The sequence below is a fragment of the Anser anser genome (assembly GCF_964211835.1).
Source record: "Anser anser genome assembly, chromosome: 1".
Lineage (NCBI taxonomy): Eukaryota > Metazoa > Chordata > Aves > Anseriformes > Anatidae > Anser > Anser anser.
Genome location: NC_139720.1, coordinates 38,744,403 through 38,764,828, shown reverse-complemented (window position 1 = coordinate 38,764,828; position 20,426 = coordinate 38,744,403). Strand labels below are relative to the sequence as shown.

General features: G+C 38.3%; 1 protein-coding gene across 3 annotated transcripts in view; it reads right to left on the bottom strand.

The window, feature by feature from the left end:
• Nucleotides 1-1,103: 1,103 nt before the first annotated feature.
• Nucleotides 1,104-20,426, bottom strand: part of MYRFL (myelin regulatory factor like) — a 45,764-nt gene continuing 26,441 nt past the window's right edge. For 2 of the 3 annotated variants that reach the window (XM_083824757.1, XM_083824755.1), the window contains exons 14-25: nt 16,679-16,842; nt 16,022-16,085; nt 14,784-14,869; nt 13,947-14,018; nt 13,795-13,841; nt 13,519-13,680; nt 8,823-8,897; nt 5,690-5,774; nt 5,394-5,468; nt 4,129-4,237; nt 1,477-1,551; nt 1,104-1,374 (exon numbers count right to left, since the gene is read on the bottom strand). In XM_083824757.1, the coding sequence (XP_083680883.1) occupies nt 1,288-1,374; nt 1,477-1,551; nt 4,129-4,237; nt 5,394-5,468; nt 5,690-5,774; nt 8,823-8,897; nt 13,519-13,680; nt 13,795-13,841; nt 13,947-14,018; nt 14,784-14,869; nt 16,022-16,085; nt 16,679-16,842 (1,101 nt within the window). In that variant the 3' untranslated portion in view covers nt 1,104-1,287. The remainder of the gene's footprint in view (nt 1,375-1,476; nt 1,552-4,128; nt 4,238-5,393; nt 5,469-5,689; nt 5,775-8,822; nt 8,898-13,518; nt 13,681-13,794; nt 13,842-13,946; nt 14,019-14,783; nt 14,870-16,021; nt 16,086-16,678; nt 16,843-20,426) is intronic. The other variant, XM_083824756.1, reaches the window with a different exon arrangement.

Here is a 20,426-nt window from a genome sequence, read left to right as displayed (position 1 = left end):
CGGTGACAAAAGAAATGCCAAATGAAGCCACAGAAACAAATTATACTCTACCATTTCGTTGTCAGGCAAGAAATACACAATTAAGACACATGGGTGTATACAAAGACTGCGGTCAGTTCATATTTAGAGATTAATTTTCCTTCCTAATGCTTTCCTTCCACTGCTAAATAAAGAATTTCATTCAGAGTAAGGTTGTTCACATGTTAACTTTTACATTATAAATCTTTGAAAGCCTACAGTCTCTCCATTTTATTTACTTTCTCTTCTCTACACAAAATGAATGATTGTTCTAGAAATGCCTCACGATGCCATTTATACTGCACTTGGTTATTACATCTGTGCTGCTTTTGTCTGAGTAACTAATTTGAAATTTCATTCAAATAGCTTTGCCTTAAAAATATATTTCCTAAATATAAACAGAAAGATTTCTGCCATGCAAGTGTGTATCCACACTCATCTTAGAAAGCTGTGCAGGCAAGACATTCTTCTTCTCAAATATTTCTCTTCTTTCATCACACTAGCACAAATCGCAACCACCAAGAAAAGAAAGAACCTGAAATTAGGAGTAAATACTTCATTCCTTCTGTACAGTTTAAAAAAAATAAAAATAGCTGAAACACATCTCATGCAAACAGCAGCAGCATCATTAAGTTGCACAAGTGTAATAGTAATGATGGTACTACTTTCTGAAATGGAAATACAAACACTGGAACTGAACTGCAGTTCCCCAATTTACAGCACATATTTTAGAGGGCACTTGCACAGTGCTTCACTTCCCTCTGGAAGTTTTGTTTGGTCTTAGTTTTGTTTGGAAAAAAAAGTGGATTTATATACAAAGGGCAGCAGATACTAAGAGAAAGTAAAGGTCTGCAGGTCTCCTGACTGCAAATAATATTTTATTATCTTACCGTCTTATGAAGACTAGAGTATATCCCAGCTCAGCAGAGCTCCTACCCCCTTCTTTTTTTTCTTTTTTTTCCTGTCTGTTGTATGTACAATATCATGCCACTTCACTAAGATCAATGAGATTACTTGTTTACACATCATGTACTCGATTGTCTCATGTCCTTTTAGAAACAGTTCCTGGAAATGCAGAGCTATGGTTGTGGTTGAACAACGTTTTATTTTTCTCCTTTTTTTTTTAATTTGAAAGCAAAACAAACAAGAAAGTGCCATACTTCTTGATAAAAGCTTTACAAAATACAGGGCCATACACAAGTCTCTTTTTCATATCAAGAGCTTCATTGTTGCTTTTTTTTTCCCAAGAACGGAACAATTGGCAACATTTTAGTTACACTGCCGATAAAAATAGAAGTAGTAATCAGTAAAAAACATTCCAGCAAAATAAGGATCTGTTGAGCAGCTTGCAAAACCCTGCAGAAGAAAAAAAAAAAAAAAAAGGAGATTCATATAAGATCTTCTGTCAGCTCCAATGATACTTGTCTTTTGCTGTGTTCCCATCCGAAAAGGGCTTACCGGTGCGGCTACACGGAAGTAGTATGCGCTGTCATACAACCTAGCTACAGGCAGAGTCCAAATATGCTGACGTCCCTAGATGATAAATGAGAGAGAGAGATTAGATAACCTTATTTCACATTCAGCCGGAGAGAGGGATAGGCTGTGGAAACATTTCATTGATAAATGCAGTGCAAAGTAATTGCGATAACAAGACTTGAAAGCTACAGTCGGAGCATATAAAGACAAAGCGCTGACTTTAAACCTTGCAACTGGGGGTTTGCTCTGATCAGCTCTGTGGAGGAACTGACAGACATCTGGCTCCCAGCAGCTCGCAGCTGGCTCTGAATAACTCTCTAACTCTAGTTTTCTAAGCAAACTCCACTGCAAGTAGAGATTGTCCCTGATGTGCCAGGTGGCCCAAAGGCTTTGAGGTGTAACAGCAGCAAATTGCGATGCTGCTGTTTTTGAAACAGTGACATTAGCAGTCCTCAGTAGGCAGTGAAAGTTCCTCTGTATATTCTGAAGATACCAGCAGCATTTTTGCTCAGTGTTTCAAAAACAGCTGCAGGAAAGATTTCACTGTACTTTTGACTGCAGTGACCTGTCATGTACAAATGAAATAATATGTTTTGTATCCGAAATTTTTATGCTACATTGAATGAAATTCAGTCCTCACCTCTTGTTGACCTAATGATCCATTTTGGTCTGCCCATAATAACTTTTATTTCATCAGTTTCTAGTGCCTCCTTCATCTTTCCTTCCTCCCTCCACCTTCTGACACATTCTCTCTGTTGGAGATGGTATGTTCACATGATAAGACTTATATGAGAATTGCTCAGAGTCTAAATGATTGCCGTCCTGCCCTTTGGTAAGGAATAAGCCTTCCAGTCCTTAGGAAAATCTTCTTGAAAAGAATTATCCAACCAGGCAGCATTTCTGTTCCGAGTCATGTCAAACTTGAATGCTGACTGCTGCTGGAGGCTAGTGAGCTTTAGTCTTTTGATGTAGATTTCAGGTTGACACAGGAAATCTCTTTGACAACTTTTGGCGGTAAGCTTGAAGAATATTTCTGCATGGGAAAACTCTCTAGGTCTGACTTAATATTAAGGACTGTTAGAATTACGGCAGACAGGTCAAAACTTGGACAACTTATTTACTTCAGTCTGACAGCTTTGCAGCAGCTGCAGAGAAGCCTGTAACTTTTTGCAAAGACATTTGAAGAGTTTATCAGAAAGTCAGCTTAAGGACAAAGGTACCCCAACCGCTCTAATTTGTCAAAGCAGCAAAAAAGTAATTTAAAAGAATTAAGAACTTATCATGTGTGGTACCATAGATCAGAAATCTAAAGAAGACAGTGAAATGACTTCATCTTCACAGAGGTTTCTCCTACAATGTGTAGGAGAAATGCTACTGTCCTTGCTTCTGCCTTTCCCACTGTTTTAGCCAGAATAAACATTTCCAAGCAATGTAGATAAATCCGAGGACCTGGTCACATGAAAATGTCTTATATTTCCAGAGAATTGGAAGGGAATTTAAAGTCTTCAACAATTTACTGGGAAAAGTTTGCAAGCTCAGCTTGCCTGGGAAAAGCCAACATGTTTTTACAGCTATTATTCCCATCTAGACAATCAAGAGAATGAAATGAAAATATCTCTTGCTTTTACACTGAAGAACTTTCCCTAGAGAGATTTATTGGTAAAATCCTGTTTGCACAGAAATAAAGGGGAACACTACTATTGTTTTCAGGGAATTCAAGGCCTAAAAATTGGAATTTACTACCCAAAAGACAATAATGGAAAAGTACAGTAGATGACAGATTGGAGAAATCCTAAGGCCCTGGGTGAAAAATACTCCTATTTCTTAACTATCTCTGGAGTTATAATGTGTTATAGTGGTGAGTTAGGCTGGCATAGGCTCAAAACTGTCATTGTAGAGAGTCACTAGACAGATTTTTATAAATTTCAGCAGAAAATTGACTCCTTCAGAAAGAGTGCATCCTAGTTATCTCATTATGGCCATGCCAAAACTAGCCAAGACTGGCAGACTCAAGGCACCATTTCGATTTCTACTGCTTTAACCAAGATCAGAATTTTGCAGCCATTAATTTTATGAGTCAGGTTCTCATGGTGGACAGCTTCCTTTCTCCAAGTGACCCTAAATGAATTATTGTTAAAACAAATTTGACTAGTTGACATCACCTACCCTCCTTTCCAGACTTTGGACTTTAAGATCTTCATAGTGTCTCTTTATCGTCTCATTCATTCCTTACAATCAGTGGTGTGTAGGACTATCCAGTACAACTAGATATTATGGCAAGTCTTTTCCACCTTCCACATCTCCCTCTACTCCAGAACGCATCCACACAATGTTGCTTGAATCAAGGGATCATGACATTTTTAGCTAGGAGATCCTGAAGCTTTTATGAAAAACAAACAAGTCTAATAGAAGGGACATTCTGGAGGGCAAGGAGAAAGGTGAAAGCTAATCCCAAATTATTTCAGCACTGTATGGCTTCGACAGCCAAACCTGTCAGAAAACTGAACACTTTTTCGTACATGGCGTTTTCAAACAGCACAGTACCTTTCATGTCAGAGATGAAAAAACAGCCATGTGGTGGGCAGTATATAAGAATGATCCCCCCAAGCCAGAGTATTGCTGAAAATATATTACCTGTGTGGTTTCTAAGAAATCTTTCCCATTGCTTTGTCTTGCAGAATAATAGGAGCAATAATTTCCAAATGTAACTTTGCAGAGAAATACAATTAATGGTTCTGTGGTGCTTCAAGAAAAAAGAAAAACAAGGATCTACCCCATTGCTCTTAAATAGAAGAACCATACATATAATACAATATAGACACAAAGAAAAATTCCAAAGACTTGAACTGTGGAGAAAGAAAGCAGAGGAACTTACTTCATTGGTTAACATGAAGAAACCTGAGACACCAGCCTCTAAACTTGTCCCACTCCCTCCCCCAGAAGGAGGAAGCTTTTGTATTTGGAAACCTGGGTGGTCTTTGCAGCTGTTAAGATAAATCTAGAAAAGTACAGTAAACTTCCTCAAACTTTAAGCATGGTCATACCAGAAACTATCATATTTGGCTTTTTTGTACAAATTAATGGTCATGACATGCTTGAATTGCACGGCTTACATCATACGTAGGCATATCGTGCCTATGCCAGAGGGTACTTGGGCATCTAAACACAACAGCAGGCAATCTTATGAAAGATGAACCCACAATAAGCCTTCAGACAGGTATCTATATAAATAGCTCCCATTTGTCACTGTACACATGCAAATATGTCATTAAAAGGAAGTAGAAAAATCCCATTGTCTGGGAATACAGTGATAAATCGAATTTCATTCAGAATTCTTCAATAGCAAAGACCCTGTGGCCATACCTTCTCCAAACTATCCCTAGAGAGCATCAAGCATTTCCTATCTTCCCAGATGGCTTTTCTGAGAAGAGTATAATATAGATTGAAAATGTCCCTCCCCCCAAACCACAAACCAATATTCAGCATAAATTCAGCAACTGCTTCAGTGAAACTCTGAGTATGATGTATTAATCCCTGCATGGGTGGGTTGCGTGATTAGTTTATAATGGCATACACTCAAAAGGCAAATTTTCAGTTGTAGAAAACAAGCAGGCACTTCAGGAGTACTTTATATTTCCTCTTATACAAACAAGGAGGATGTTTACAAGGGTAATACCCAAAATCAAAAGACTGGACCTAAAGACCATACATAACTTCACAGATCACTGTATTGAAGAGACAGGATTCATGAAGTGTCATCAAGCAGAGTCCTTGGCAGCTATTCCGGTTATCACTTTCTTTTATCAGAGATGAACCCCAAATGAAATCAGCAAATAACTACTATCAAAAAAAATGAGCCACTATCATGGAAAATGTATATTATATTTAATTGTACTTACTTGATTTCCAGTGAGATTTCTACATCCATGGGTGTGTACTTGCTGACAGGAATAAGATAACTGTAATTTCCAGACCTGAAAAAGGTGATATTAATGCACATAGGATTTAAAGATAGGTAGTTTATTTGTGAAAACATGGAAATTGCATTTAAATTTAAAAAGAAAAAATATTTAAAGATAGGAAAAATGCATGCACATGAGAGGAAACAACTGTGGGAAGAGACAGCCAGTTAGCCATGCCACATTAATGGTATTCTATTCCAGTATAATAAAGCATAATAAAACAATTTACCTACCTGCACTGTGGGTTTTTACAATAGTGACTGTCAATGCGTTGCTGTGTTTCCAAAATCTGTATGGAACTGACTGTTGTATCAATCCCTAAAAATATAAAGAATAATGTTTTCTTCTTGTTTATTTCAGAAATCTTAAATAAGAGTATAATAAAATTGCAGTGGCAGCTACTCCCTTGCCTGCCACTACAGGAGTTGCTACAGGTTTAAATCAGCTCTCAGTAAAAAGCCTTTGTTTGATTGCCTTCATTCTGCAATTACAGGGGAGATAAAATGTTTGTTGGATTCACAAAGACAAATATGTGGGCACCTAATACTGTAATATTTTCTTTTGAGCAGACATCGAAGGCTGTTTTGATGGCAGTCCAAGTAGCATACAAACATGGCAATGTTCATTTTAATGTACTAGAAGCCACACTCATGCAAGCAACTGTTAATCTCAAAATCAGTATCTTTGCTGAGAGAAATAATCTGGAATGGAATGAAACTTGTTTCTTCTTTTGTGTGCAGAAAAAACACCGAAGTCTAATGAATATTACAGTTTTTTCATAAAAGTCTGCCATTGACTTCTAAGAACTTCTCAGAGTTCTGTAATAGTCTACGTATAAGAATAACATGAAATATGAATCAAAATAGGCTCATCTAACCAAAATATGTATGCACTTTGATCCTAAGTAAACTGTGGCAATAGGAAGGACTACAAACAGTGCTAACAAGCTACTACTGTATTGATAGCTTCCTAAAGCTTACATCCTGAACCTGGAAGAACTTTTCTTCCTGTGATACTTCGGGCCAGCATCTCTGTGCCATGCAGGTATTCTCTAAGGTGCCTAGTTATGGTGAGCAGAAGAGCACAGCCACAACGACATGGCTCTTCCCTGAGGCAGATGAGCTCTGTGGAGAGCTAGGTGGCAAGAACCAGTGTGCTAGCAGAGCTGCACAGCTTCTGCTTTCACAGCTGGCCTAGGAGTCACTGCAGGGCAGCACATCCTGCAGAGCTTATTTCCTCTGGATACACCTACGGCATCTGATCAGCGTAGGCGCATAATTAGGCAACATCTCAGAACCCTTTGCTGGCCCTCTTCAGTCTGAATTTTGAAGGTCCAAAACCAGAGTGAGGTGAACTGGTTTAATCCCCTGAGTTGGCCTAGGCTTTATCCAGACTCCAGCTTTTCCCTCAAGTATCCAAGTGCTGATACTTCAAATCTGGCAATGTGGTGAAGAAAGCACGTGGAGGACATGGTTCAGCAGGCCTAAGCCTGCTGTCCGCATTGGACTGGGAACGCTGTTTTTGCGGTTTTGTTCCTCTGTTCTGCAAAAACAGTTCCCTTTTCTGCAGAGGAACTTGATTATTGGCTAACCTGAGCTCTGATTATAAAACACCTGTGTGATAATATATACTCAACTTTCACCATGCATATCTCCACACGTACAAACGTACAATTGACAGATGGAAATTGAGCATGTTCGTCTCAAAGAACTAGCACAGAAGAACATTTCCCTGTGACGCAGCATCTAATTAAAACATGTATCATAGTAATGCTGCAGAGGCCCCACTCTGAGGTGTACATCCACTGTAAAATAATCAGAAGAGGAATGATTGTTCCAAGATCATCCCACTGCGGGCATAACCAGGCAACAAGCAGAACCTGTGTTCTGTTCCTCACATGGCCCTAGGTAACAACCTGCTTTAAGTGCATGTCAGTTTATAGATGTTTTACCATGTAAGTATTGCCTAATCTTTAATCAAACCTTTTTAAACAAACAAAAAAGATCAGGGTGACTTGCGGAAAATGGACTCCGCAATCAGTAAGATTGTAAAGTAGGTATGTTTATTCAGCGCTGGGCAGCACGGGGGGTAGTCCCGCCAAAGTCGTGCGCGCCTGACGCGGCAACTTGCCTTGGTTATATGCAGTAAAGAGTTACATATGCATGAAGTTTCACAATATGCCTATACATATTCATAACCTGTCCCCGCTTCGTATTAAAATTAGTTCCAAGGAGTCATTTCCATAAACTCCTCCCATCTGCGCTTGCGCAGTGTATTCTGGTGGTGGTCATCGGGGGTCGTGGGGATGAAGATTGACGACTCTTCCTCATCACCGCTAGTTGACCTCGTCTCTGCGCAGACTCAGTTGCTTCTTGGATCTTGTCCATCCACAGGACCAGTTTCTACCAGTTTCTTAAGATAGGCTCACACTCTTATTAAGAGACTGACCTTGGTAAAGGGGCCCAAGGCTTCTTGCTTTAATTAATTTGCACAAGCACCATAGTTAGTAAAGACACTAAGTAGGATCCTAGTTTCATGCCGTCAGCACTCTATCTCTACTTGATAAGATTCCCCTAACTCCCTCTCTCAGTCCGCCTTTTTCTAAAAAGTTAGTAAATTATTATATTCTCCTAACTCCCTCTCTCAAGGGCATCCACAAAAATATTAAAGATTAGGTATAGTTCTCCTCATACAGAATGAATGCCAGAACATGGCCTGAGAAGATATGTAATCAGCAGCGACACATCTTCACAAGAAAAAAAAAAAAAAAAGTTTTTTCAGTTCATAATGGCAATGCACGGTCAACAAAAGGGGAGCCTGAAGTCAAGCCATATCTCAAAGAACCTCCTTTCACCTCCACTAACACAGGTAGTATCGGGATCCTAAGGCAGAGATGGCCCCCTTCAGCAGCTGATGTTGACCTAGTATCCGCTAGGTCAACTAGGCCAAACCCCGAACGTTTCCTTTACGCTCTTACCATGCATCTCCTGCACACAAATGCCATGCTCGTATGCTTAAGCATTTTACTGTATAAGAGCAGTATTGAACACGTTACATGGTTTTAGCTCATGAAGAAAAATGACACTTGTTGTTTTATTGCATTTGAAGCCATGTTTAAAAACTCAAGAGAGAGGGCAGCCAGAATGTCTACAAAAATCTAATGAAAATATAAGAATAAATTGGAATGACAAGAAAATTACAGTGAACCTCAGGTATTTAGTAGAGTCCTAAACTCTAGTTTCCTGTAATGACCAGTTATAATTTAAACTTCTCTAAATTCCAGTAACAGAATTCCAAGTCTAAAGGCAGCCTTTCAAAGTTATACGGTTATACATTTCAACAGTTAAAAAAATAATATGGACTTACAGTCATTTCCAGGATCAAGTCTTCCATCAGGTATTCTGTCTGACTTTCTTTCAGGTAACATGTTACTTTTGTTTCCTGCGAAAGAAGGTATATACAAAAGTACCCGAGTTAGCGTTGCACAGTTGTAACAGCAAAATATGAATACAATTCCATAAGATACGTTGTTAATTATCTCTTAGATAAAGGTATGCAAAATCAACAAGAGAAACCTTCAAAATGCAAACGACCTCTACTCAAAAGACAACTACAGACAAATGACATCTGTAGATAACAAGAAACAAGATTCTGAAATTCTACAGGATATCTAAAACAATTCAGAAAATAGCCTACTAGAAAAGATTTCCTCCCACACACAGAATATCACATATTGTTATAAAGGCAGGGCGAAAGTCAACATCTAGCCAGGCGCTTCAGCACAACTCTGATCATAAAGCCACTCTTTCTTATTAGTGAGAAAATGAGTAAGTAGGCATCTGCCATTCAAACATAGGCCAGAGGAACAGCTTAGCTTTTTGAATTTGAGATGTAAGACACTGAGAACTGACCCAAGACATTGTGCTTCAGGCACAGAGGGATGAGTCACCAAACTAAAGAAACTAATGCAGAACTCAAACAACATAATCACCACATTCACTATGTCACCTCTGCAATTTCTAACACTGAACTAGGCTGTCAAATATAAGTTGATGGATTTTTTACTCTGTTAATTTTCTCAGCACTTGTCTAGAAAAATGAACGTTAAAGTATCTTTTGAATAATCATCATGTAGTACAACCTGGGGAAAGCAAAATGCCCTTCAAGCCCACAGGAGATGGTTTAAGGCTGGTCTTGTGCTTTTACGTTAATTGCCAGCCAAGAATCTGCCTAGAGGAATGTTACCAGTAAACTGGCACCAAGAAATGTTTATTTTGCCTAAACTAACTTGCTTCATCAAATACCATTTTATTTGGGGAAAAAATGGGATTGTGTATTTACAGAATACTGAAGTACTCCATTCCCGTGTTTTCCAAAGAAAACATTCTGATTTCAGAATGACTGTTTAGAACAGAAGTCACTATTTCAATATAATGAAATTTACTTTACAAAAGTAAGGATCAAAATGCATCATTCCACTGATACTGAAATAAGACAGCTAGACTGACATTACTGTTTATTTATTTATTTATTCCAGATTTTGGCTTTACTTTTATTTCGGTATTGGGAAATAAGAAAACTCAGACTTTTCTCATGCTAGTAGGTAACTTAGAGCGTGGAATGACATTAATTAACAACTGGAATCTGAGGACCCAGAAGTGAAGTAATACAAAATTCAAAAAATTAATAAATAAATTGAGATCTCCATCAATTTTGAGTTTTGTTACGAATTAGTGATACTGCTGCTAGTTACTCCTTGCATCCATTTTACTTACTCATCATACAGACCTGCCAGTTCTACCAACTTAGATAGTAACTGTTGCATTTAGCAGCCAGTTATTGTCCCATTCCTTTACACTGTGATCTGCAGTCACACACCTAGAAAAATGGCTTCTGAATGCATGGCAATCAGTTATACACCCACAGCAGATCTTGAGACAGATCTCAGAAAGGTTTATTCACTCCCTTGTTCTCCCTTTTAATTTACACAGTAGTTGTCACATCTTCCTTTCCCTCTCTTCCTTTTTTTTTTTCTTTTAATAGTTTGGATGTGATAGCAGTGCACTGACTGTTCCCTGACATTTTGCATTTTCATTAACAGAGAACCATTCTGTAGGAAAACCTATATCCACTGGTAAAGGCAGAAGATTTTTCACTAAAAGAATGATGTTCTCCCTGTAGATAAAATACCTCAGCTATGCAAGTGTTGGCAGGTATACTTATTACATACTCTGATTTACTAAACATTTAATACTATGATTCTTGGTCTAGCAGATGATGGAAGAACAGTGTTAAGTGGGTATCAGAAATTTGTATAAAAATTAGGACAAAGACAGATTTACTTCATTAATATTTCATCTGTTTAAACTGAATCAGTAACCAGCATAGAAATTTATTTTTCCTTGTTTCTGTACTGTTCACAGTATTACTATTTCACTGTCCCATAAGCTGATGCAATCCAAATAACACCTAGAAAACTGGTCCCTGGAAGCAATTTTTTAGAGTTCTAGTTGCCAATCCAGAACATCAGGAACTAACAAAAAAGCAATGTAGTAGTCTTCACCTCTGTCACCTACAGTAACTCCAAGGCCTCTCTCAAAGGCCCTTGTGGATCTCAAAGACCCACTTTTATTTATTCAGTAACAAATACAAAAGTACAGGCACAACTAGAATGAAAAGATAACAACAAAACTCTTCAGATAAGATTCAGATTAACTTATCCAATAAATCTGATATCCTTTTTTTTTTTCTCAAGTGCTATCTGGTTTTAACTCAGGTGAGTTGGAATATTCTATAAGCAATATGGAAAAAAAAAACTGCTGATGATTTCTTGTAATAGCATCTTGCTAGGAATCCGCAACTACCTTCTGAAGGTGATAAATGTAAATACAAGAAGTTGGCTGAAATCCACCAGGAGTCCTCACCAGGCTTTTATTGTGAGAAAAGAGACACCAAGAAGGAGCAACACTCCAAGAGAAAGTAGGAACAGCCTCTGGTTACCAGGGACACTTAGCAGAAATGGGCGAGCAATGAGCATTAATGAGATGGAAGCAGAGAGAAGAAAAGGCCCAGATGCTGAAGGGTATTCACACTCTTCATTTCCACTGAAGTCAATAAGAGTTAGAAACTCTAAATCCTTCAGAAATTCCAGCTCTTACGACAAATAGAGCATGAAGAAAAGCAGCTATATTAAGGTAGACTACATAAAAATGTGCTGAATTTTTGCTTAATAAAATTTGTCTTGCTTATGAATGCTTTTGTTTCTTCTTGAACACTCCTAGTAGAGTGATGGTTAGACCAGATTATCTTGAAGGTTTTTTCCAACCTTAATGATTCTACAATAACAGTCTTCTCCTCAACAAATTTGAGATGCAAAGAATTAGGATCTACAACAGGTGCACTCAGTAGCGGTCTGCACCTGCACCAGTATGGCAGAACAATAAGAGGTCTGTTGAAAATGCACTCATAAATTAGCATGTAATTCAAACAGTTTTAGCTTTCCATGAATCAGACTAATCAGCTGATCCTAAAATGCCCACTTTTTATCTTGATTATTCCCCATACTTAATGTTCAGCTTTTTCTTTCAAAAACATTTTCCTTTTCATTTACCTTGGCTACAGCTACATTAAACAGCTTGTTGGCTTTCCTTCTGTTTGGATTTTGTATTGACATTGTTACCTTCTGTCTGGGGACACATTCAGCTTCATTAAACTTGTGCAGATCTGAAATCTTTCAGTAGCTTGTGTACTGTGTTGATTTTTCACTCCTGGATCCACACTTAATGCTATTTGGAGCATAAGACCTTGGGAATGTAATGCTTTGTGTATTGTTCTTATCTTCTCTTTCCACCTAATATCAAAAGCAGCCAGCTGGGGATAGAATGTTTTCATATTTCATTTTCTGCTGTCTACAATTCCCTCATTTGTAAATGAGATTAACGTCTTTTTAATTAATCAACACTCTTTCAGGTTTCAGACCAATACAAATCACTTAGATATATGACCTCTTGAAAGCACTGTACTGAGCTCTATCTGCCACAGGGCTTACTGCAGCATTAATCACAATAATCACAAGGACCACTAACATGCAGCCTGTCTGCAGACAACAGCACTTTGCAGTATAAAAAACGGCCAGTGAGTGAACCCCACTGAACCAGTTCATGTGGCAAGAGTTTCACAGCAATTGGCAACGCCTGCCCTTGTAGAAATTCGTACTTCAGAGGCCGAACTGTGTCCATCCCCAGTTTCACCTTAACTTGTCAACTATGGTTGATGCAAGAATTGTTCTCAAGGACAAGAAAGGAAGAGTATGGATGCTGGGTTTAGTAACACTAACGCTTCTAGACATCAACAGTATCAAGGTCTAGGATTGAGGAATACTGATTACAAAAACTTGTACGTACCCTCGTGTATAAACTCTTTCTTATAAATGTTATAAAATTTGTAAACAATACACCTACTCATATATTACACACATAACGTATTGCAGACAATATCTGAAAGGGAATTCATTAGAGTAAAAGTAATTTATTTCATAGAGCTCTGCCTTCAAATAACGTTTCTCTACTCAAAAGCCCTGCCTGAATGAGAAGTTATAACTAAGCTTTATGTCTTCCTGTAGTTGAATTTCTGTCTCTGCCCACAGAAAAGATACAGTATCACCACAGTGTGACACTATTAAGTGTTTTGGTTTTTGTTTTAAATATGTTCATCCACCCTCTGCTATGCCCAATCAATTCCTGGCCAATTGTACCCAAAGGTTAATTAAAGGGATTAGTGACTTTCTGGTTCACATCATATCGTTTACCACGAATAGCTAGCAAGAACAGTGACACCTAACAAAACATTTTAGGACCCAGAACTCTTGAAAGTAACCAGGCCAGATTTTTCAAAAACATACTGACAGAAGTGATGAGTAGTTATATCAGCAGTTCTGAAACGCTGTGGACTAGGCATTATCTTACAAAGCTAACGACATTTAAAGATCCCTGCTTCTTTCTCCACACTCTTCATATAGTCTTTATTCAAATAGCAAATAATAGAAATTCACATTTCAACTTACGTTTCTCTTCTGCATCAGTTTTCTCATAGATTTGGTACTTGACTTTTGGTTGATGAATTGGACAACAATAGACCTTGTCACAAGGCAAAATGTCACAGAAATTCACTTCAGGAATCCTGCTGATGGGGTGCGTGCTCTGAGAAATCGTGCTTTCCTGCAATGCTAAAGAAAAAAAAAGACATAATTCTCACTAGTGCTGTGTATCTATTAGCATTTTATAGTAGCATGGAAATTGAAAGCTTGCTACATGTATGCAGACCAGCGGAGATACAGTACCTGCTTTAGTGGTAGAGGGAAAGATTACAACAGAACTTGTGGAAGTGCTGATGAAGAAAAGCAAAAACAACTCATTAAGAAACAGACTTCATAGCTGTGGACCAAAACAGGTTGGTCCACAGTCTAATACTAATACTAATTCAAATACTTGCCTGGAAATATGATGTTTTTCAAAATGTCTGTCATGAAGACTAAGCACATAAAGGGTCGATATTGTCAAAGCACTGTAGAAAGAGAATTATTCTGTAGATTTACATCTATCTCTTAAGTAACATAGTACTAATAACACCCTGACAACACTTTATCCAAATGCAGTAATGTAAAAGTTAACTATCTGATCACTTCCCCTTTAGTGGGAAAAATTCTGACTGAATTTAATATTTTTTAGATGAGGTACTTTTATACAGCTAAATTCAATGCAAAATATGGTCAATTCTTTCATTGCAAATAGAATCACAATGCCAGTTCAAAGTATTCAGTTCACGGAGAGACTGTGAGCCACAGGTTTTGGGACTAGAAACAGAAAATGGCAATCTCAAAGTCCCAGGCGTAGTTTCCTTCCTATGAGTCCAATGCCACAAGTTAAACTTTTAGAGTGATAGTACTGCCCACCACACTGGGGAAAAGTTCAGTTTCTTTTCACAGAACAGAATCACTCTGCACTTCTGAAGCTGAACTTAGGCACAGAACAATTGTATAAAAAATCATGAGTCCAGCTTTACATCTGTAGTATCAGCCGCTGAGTGCACTTGAGGTGCACCATATATTTTGACATAGACATGGGTTGGTTGTACATGTGCCACGTGCACATCTCACTTTTCTAAAACTATTTCAAATTTGCAATATTACCAGGCATATTCACTATTCATTTTAATATATTTTGTCCCTTGAATAGGAAGTGTGAGAGAAAAAAAATAATCTCACTCATCTTTCTGATAATTTAAAAAGGGAAAGGAGAAACAAGGCAACTTTTGATAATTAGTTGTTACCATAGTGCCATAACAGCAACCAAAGCTATTATAGTCACCCGGAAAATCTTCCTGGAACAAGACTTTTTCCTCTTTGATAAACAAACCTAGAAAAAAAAATGTTTGGTCAAATTAAGTGGCATATACCTAAGGTACTACTACTAGATTAAGAAGTACTACACTAGTCTGACTTAATCTTTTTTCTTTCAGAGGAACCATACACATCATTCTTATACAGAGGTCAACTTCTAAAGAGAAAAACTTAAGTAATGGCAGGCTCCCTAAAAGTGTAAGAGTGCTGCACACTGTTGACAGTCTGGGGATACAAACATTACACAGGAAGAAAGGATGGATAAAAATAACAGCTCCTTCTCTTTCCTTATGCCATTTTTCATACTCTTCAAGTATTTTAAAATCAAATGAAGAACTCTGTAAGGAATGGCCACATCCAAAAGATGAGCAACTTTCAGTATATGTTTAGACTATATTAAACCAAGCGTTGGTGTTCATACAGAAGAAAGGCACTTTTCAGACAAGCAGAATGATCTTAGATCATGGAGCATTTGATTGTCCTTATAGAACAAAGAACATTTAACCTGTTATTTTCTCTTGCTCTTTGCACTGGCAAAAGAAAGATAGGCAAACGTGCATTGAATCACCTTAAAGAACCCGGGAAGATTATCCTGAAAAGGGTCAGCAGATATTCCTAACTAATTCAGTCCCTGTTAAAAGGGCTCTTCCCTTTTATACAATAATATGGGCAAGAGGTAGTCATCCAGCAATAGCAAGGACATCCTATTTAGGTCTAAACCACCTAAAAAACAGTATTAAACAATACAAAACAGAAGATGCAAACAGCAAACCACAGAGAAAGACTCATCCAAGAAACTAAGCTGAGGAAGAATTACCGCTGTGTGTACTTCCAAACTGAACTTTCAAACTTACATTTCCATGTAAGGCTGCACTGCACCACGTGAGCAAAGTAACTGGCTCAACAATTCCCTCCTGATCGTCTCCTCCTGCACACCATTACACAGTATGTATCTGCCCCACACACACAATGTATAGACAAAAAGTAGAAGTGTCTCATAAATATTTTCTATTTCAGTACAGGGAGCTTTTAAGCTTCTAGCATGATACTAAATAATTCTACCTAAGGGATTTTATTACATTTTTAGAAGCATGAAAACTTTCACCTATATTTCAGCACTTCCAAAAACTCTCTTATAGGCATATTTCGCATATTTAGTTTCACTCACCTTGCTGGATTTTAGCTGGGCTGATTTTCTTGATGGCAAAAGACTAGTGGCTCGACTACACCTGCTGTAAGAGAGGAGATCTCCCTGACATTCAAATGCTTCAGTAAGTAACAAATGAAAAAGAGATTTTTCAATAGAGTGTTAATGTAATTTGCTTTTGCAACTGCACCGTTTAAAAAGAGAAAGTCAAAAGAGTCATCAGATTCGTTTTCAAGAACAAAGGCCTCCAGTTAACACATTCAGGTGAATGCTATTACATGCTACATTTCATTTCAAAGAAAGCTTGGGAAATGGTTTAGAAATTGGAAATGCCCATCACTTCCACTGAAGTACTAATGAAGATTCTTTACTGCCAAAGAAGCTCTGCAGATTTCTCTTAGCATTGATTTCAAGGCTGCAGGGCTGTAACTGGACACAATCTATACTTGATTTGCAAAACTGAAGTAACTACAGAAATGACTGCAATTTAACAGCCATTTCACATATTAATGTTGTCAGTGATTTAAAAAACAATAAGCATTTTGCATTTTTTCACAATTTTAATGCTGGAAATGAACTGAACTCAACTGTCAAGCAAAATCAGTTTTCATTTCTACCACAGACACCACTTCATTAATTTCTGTGACAACTATTGGAGAACATTCCAGGCAGACATACCTGACTGTGCTCCCTCCGCTGATTGTGGACTTCACACTGCTTAACCGTTTCAGCCTGGCCAGTTTTCTATTCCACTGTTCCAGTTCTTCTATTCTGACTTCAAGGTTGTTGGTTAGTTTGCAAAGCTGTTTTACCGCACCTACATTCTCCATAAAGATCTGATCCTGAGAAGGAAAAAAAAGACAAAAGCAGATACAGTCCATTTATCAATCTGATGCAACAACCAGTAATGCATACAGAATTCACCTATGGAAGGACATGCTGAATATTTAAAATGCTAACACAAGTTAACTCACTGTAATTGGGAGGTCACTTTGGCTATAAAATCCCTTGGCTAGATTGTAAAAGTGCTTGTGTTCAATTTGCAGTAAATTGAAAATGAGGATTTGCAGAAAAAAAAAAAAAAAAGAAAAGAAAAAAAAAAAGAAAAAAAAAAGCTAAAGGGCTTTGTAGACCAAGAATTTAAACTGAATTTTGAACTTATACTGTGCTGAATTTTGAACATTGAAGATGTCACAGCAAGCATCTACTATTTGATTTGTAGTGTTGCAGTTGTTACATTGATTTCAAAACCCCCTAGCAAAATATAGGTCCAACTGTTTACCTACGGGAGAGACTAACCTGGCTGAAACAAGCCAGAATTGCTATCCATGTCCCACACATAACTTGAGCTATACAGGAATCAGTGAGACAGGGAAAGATCCAAACCAGAAAGTCAAGCTGTGATGGCCAGATGCTTCAGCCTCTTTAGCACCTTATAGGACTCCTTTAAGTCCTAATACTGGGTGATCAGCTCTGCAACGAACACAGTTCAGACACAGTCCATTTACTCTATGCGAATGTTTTGCTCAGCACAAGGAAAAACCTTCTGTTCTACCCTCTGATTATCATATAGGTATCAACCTGATGCTGGAGAATTCCTCAGTACATACATCCAGGTAATAAGGATTTTACCCATTTCTGAGCCAAAAATAGTTACTGACCCACTACAGGAACATAGTAAGAGCATGCTCTCATTGCTGTGCTTGGAAGAACAGCTTTCTCATCATACTAACAAACAACCAGACTGTTGCTGTTGGATGCTACCTTGGATGAAGCTATTACTGGCATTTAATGTTGCTGAGTACCCCAGCCTATTCAAGCCATGGAGAATTACAGTAAAAGCAGTTTTGCCATTTGCCTTGTAAATACCACACACGCCTTTCTTTTAAAGGTGACTACCTTCCACAAAAATGGACAGTACTTTGTATAAACAGAACCACAGCACAGGTGCTGGTGGTAAGTTGCAAACTTCTCTACCACCAGAAGACCAACGTCCCGCTTACTAAGGAGTGACTTCAAAATAACCATGTGTGCCTAGAACTGGGAGATCAATTATAAAGTCACTCATCCTCATATCAATGGTATGTAGCAGCCACCATTTCCATTCTCTTCAAATCAGGTATGAATCTCTTCTAGGTGACTTCAGGTAAATGAGAAAATGGCTCACCTGGAAAAATGAAGGAATACTTTCTTTGGGGGGGGGAAAAAAAAGGACTGATTAGAGTTGTACTGCCTCATTGATGACAAAATACTCAGCACTGTGTGGTTGAGAAGAAAGATTCTTGTCCCAAAATAGCAAATTTTCACACAGATAATATATTTTCCGAGAATATAGCAGAGCCTGGTTCGAACTTTTAATGAAATCAACTAGTTTTACAGAGATTAACAGCTCCACACAGGTAACAGACAGAGACACAACCACACCAGTCAATATCATGCTTATCTTGAACTAAAGTTGGAATGCAAGGTAAAATAGTTCAAGACCTTATCGCCTGCCTGACTGAAAGCAAAGATATAAAGCACTGTCATCCACATATCCTTTTATTACTTAAGGGACTGAGATACTCTGATGATGGGAGCTCCAGGTATTTAGAGCAGATATTCCACCTAAGATATCAGTTGTCCCACAGCTCTGAATTCAATATACACCCTGATGTGTTAGACACAGATCTCTCTCCTGCTCCTGTCTCCCTCACCAATGTCACAGAATTGACATTCACATGCTCTGTAACAGGTGCTAGGAGAAAGAGCAGAACGCAAGATAGCACTGCAGTAGTTTACCTAACCTTATTAAAACAGGAGGAAAATTGTTTGTGAAGTGATCCCACCTAGCCAAGTAGTCAAGAAAAAGCTACCTAGTAAATACGCCACCACTGTTACAATTCATTCCTGCTTGGGCGACATTCATAGCAGAATGACACCCTGCAGGGTGCAGGAGGCTTTCTCCATCTCCATCACATCACTGGATCAAATTCTGGTAGGCACTGCCCAGTAGTGCCAAGCTACTGAGGAGAAAGGCAACATGACAGGCCCAAAGGGCAGAGCTATGAGGCACTGTTACAAACAGTATGTTGTGTGACACTTCAGAAAAAAAAAAAAAAAAAAAAAAAAAAGAGATATTTCTATCAGATACATTTTGCAGCTTTTTTTTCCCCATTAAATCAAAAGCTCAATCGTCCCACCAAAAGTTTGGTCAGAAAAAAGCTGACTACCCCAAAGCAATTTTCTGAGGACTCAAAAAATGCAAACAATGTTGCAGCTCTTACACAATGTAAAATGAAGGGCTAAAAGGCAAAATAAACCTAGTGTCAGTATCTTAACACCAGTGCTCTCCTATAACAATCTAGAGATCAGCTAGAACTCTGACCAAATAGAGCAAATTTTCTAAGTCTCTTTTTCAAAACTGTCTCCAGAAAGCCCCTCTCCCCTGTTCAAGCAGACAAAGCCCATTTGTTCATCTTGCAGGAGGTAAACCTTGTCAGACTTAGCATAAAAGTAGAGTGTTCTTTAAGTAGCAGATGGAACTGAAGGATTAAAAACAGTCTGGACTCCTAAAGAGAGGAGAAAGAGGGGGCTAGGGAATGGTCTGACTTTTCTTGGCTGTTCTCCACGCCTCCCCTGACCTGTATTCACACACTGACTGACAACAAAAAGACCCTACTACCACTTCCATCATGCCCACAGGGAAGCCCTGAGAGCTATAAGCTACAACAAGCAGGATATGGAGCAAGTTTTCTGTCACTGTCATTAAACTACTCTTTTCCTGTAAGCCATCTGAAAACTTATTATTCACATGGGTAACATGAATGCTGAGACGTTCAAGAGAATGCTCTTTCCACAGTTTCATTGAAGGTGTTTAATTCATGAGACCTTTATATGGAATACTGCCTAGCAGATTTAACCTATGAAATTAATTTTCTCGTAACCTATCAAAAGAAGACAACAGAAAATGTTGATAAATATGTTCTCCAAGCTTGTTGGTGTAAACTTGTGTTTTCTACAGAATAGTGAGAGAATGCTTGATTATAACGAATAAAGAATCTTGTTCATGACATCATCCAAGCAAGACAGGTCACCCATCTGGAAAACCTCCCTCTTTCCATTATCAGCTGTCAGCGGTATAAGGCTGGGAAGTGGTCCCTGACCTGCAGTGAACCAGCGCAAAACAGAGGGGCCACTCTGAGCAATGTTCTGGGCAAGAGATGTCAGCAGTCAAGTGTGACTGGACTCTGACTGACAGCACCTTGCAGTCCTCTTTCTACAGGAAAAGTAGGGGAAGAGAGCACAGGACAATGGACTAAGGCACTGATTCCAACCTATTAGCATGGCAATTACTCTGTGCACCATAAGCATGTTATAGTAGTGTAACTTTGAAGTTATAATAAATATTTCAGATAGACAAAAAAAAATTCCCACAGAGCACACA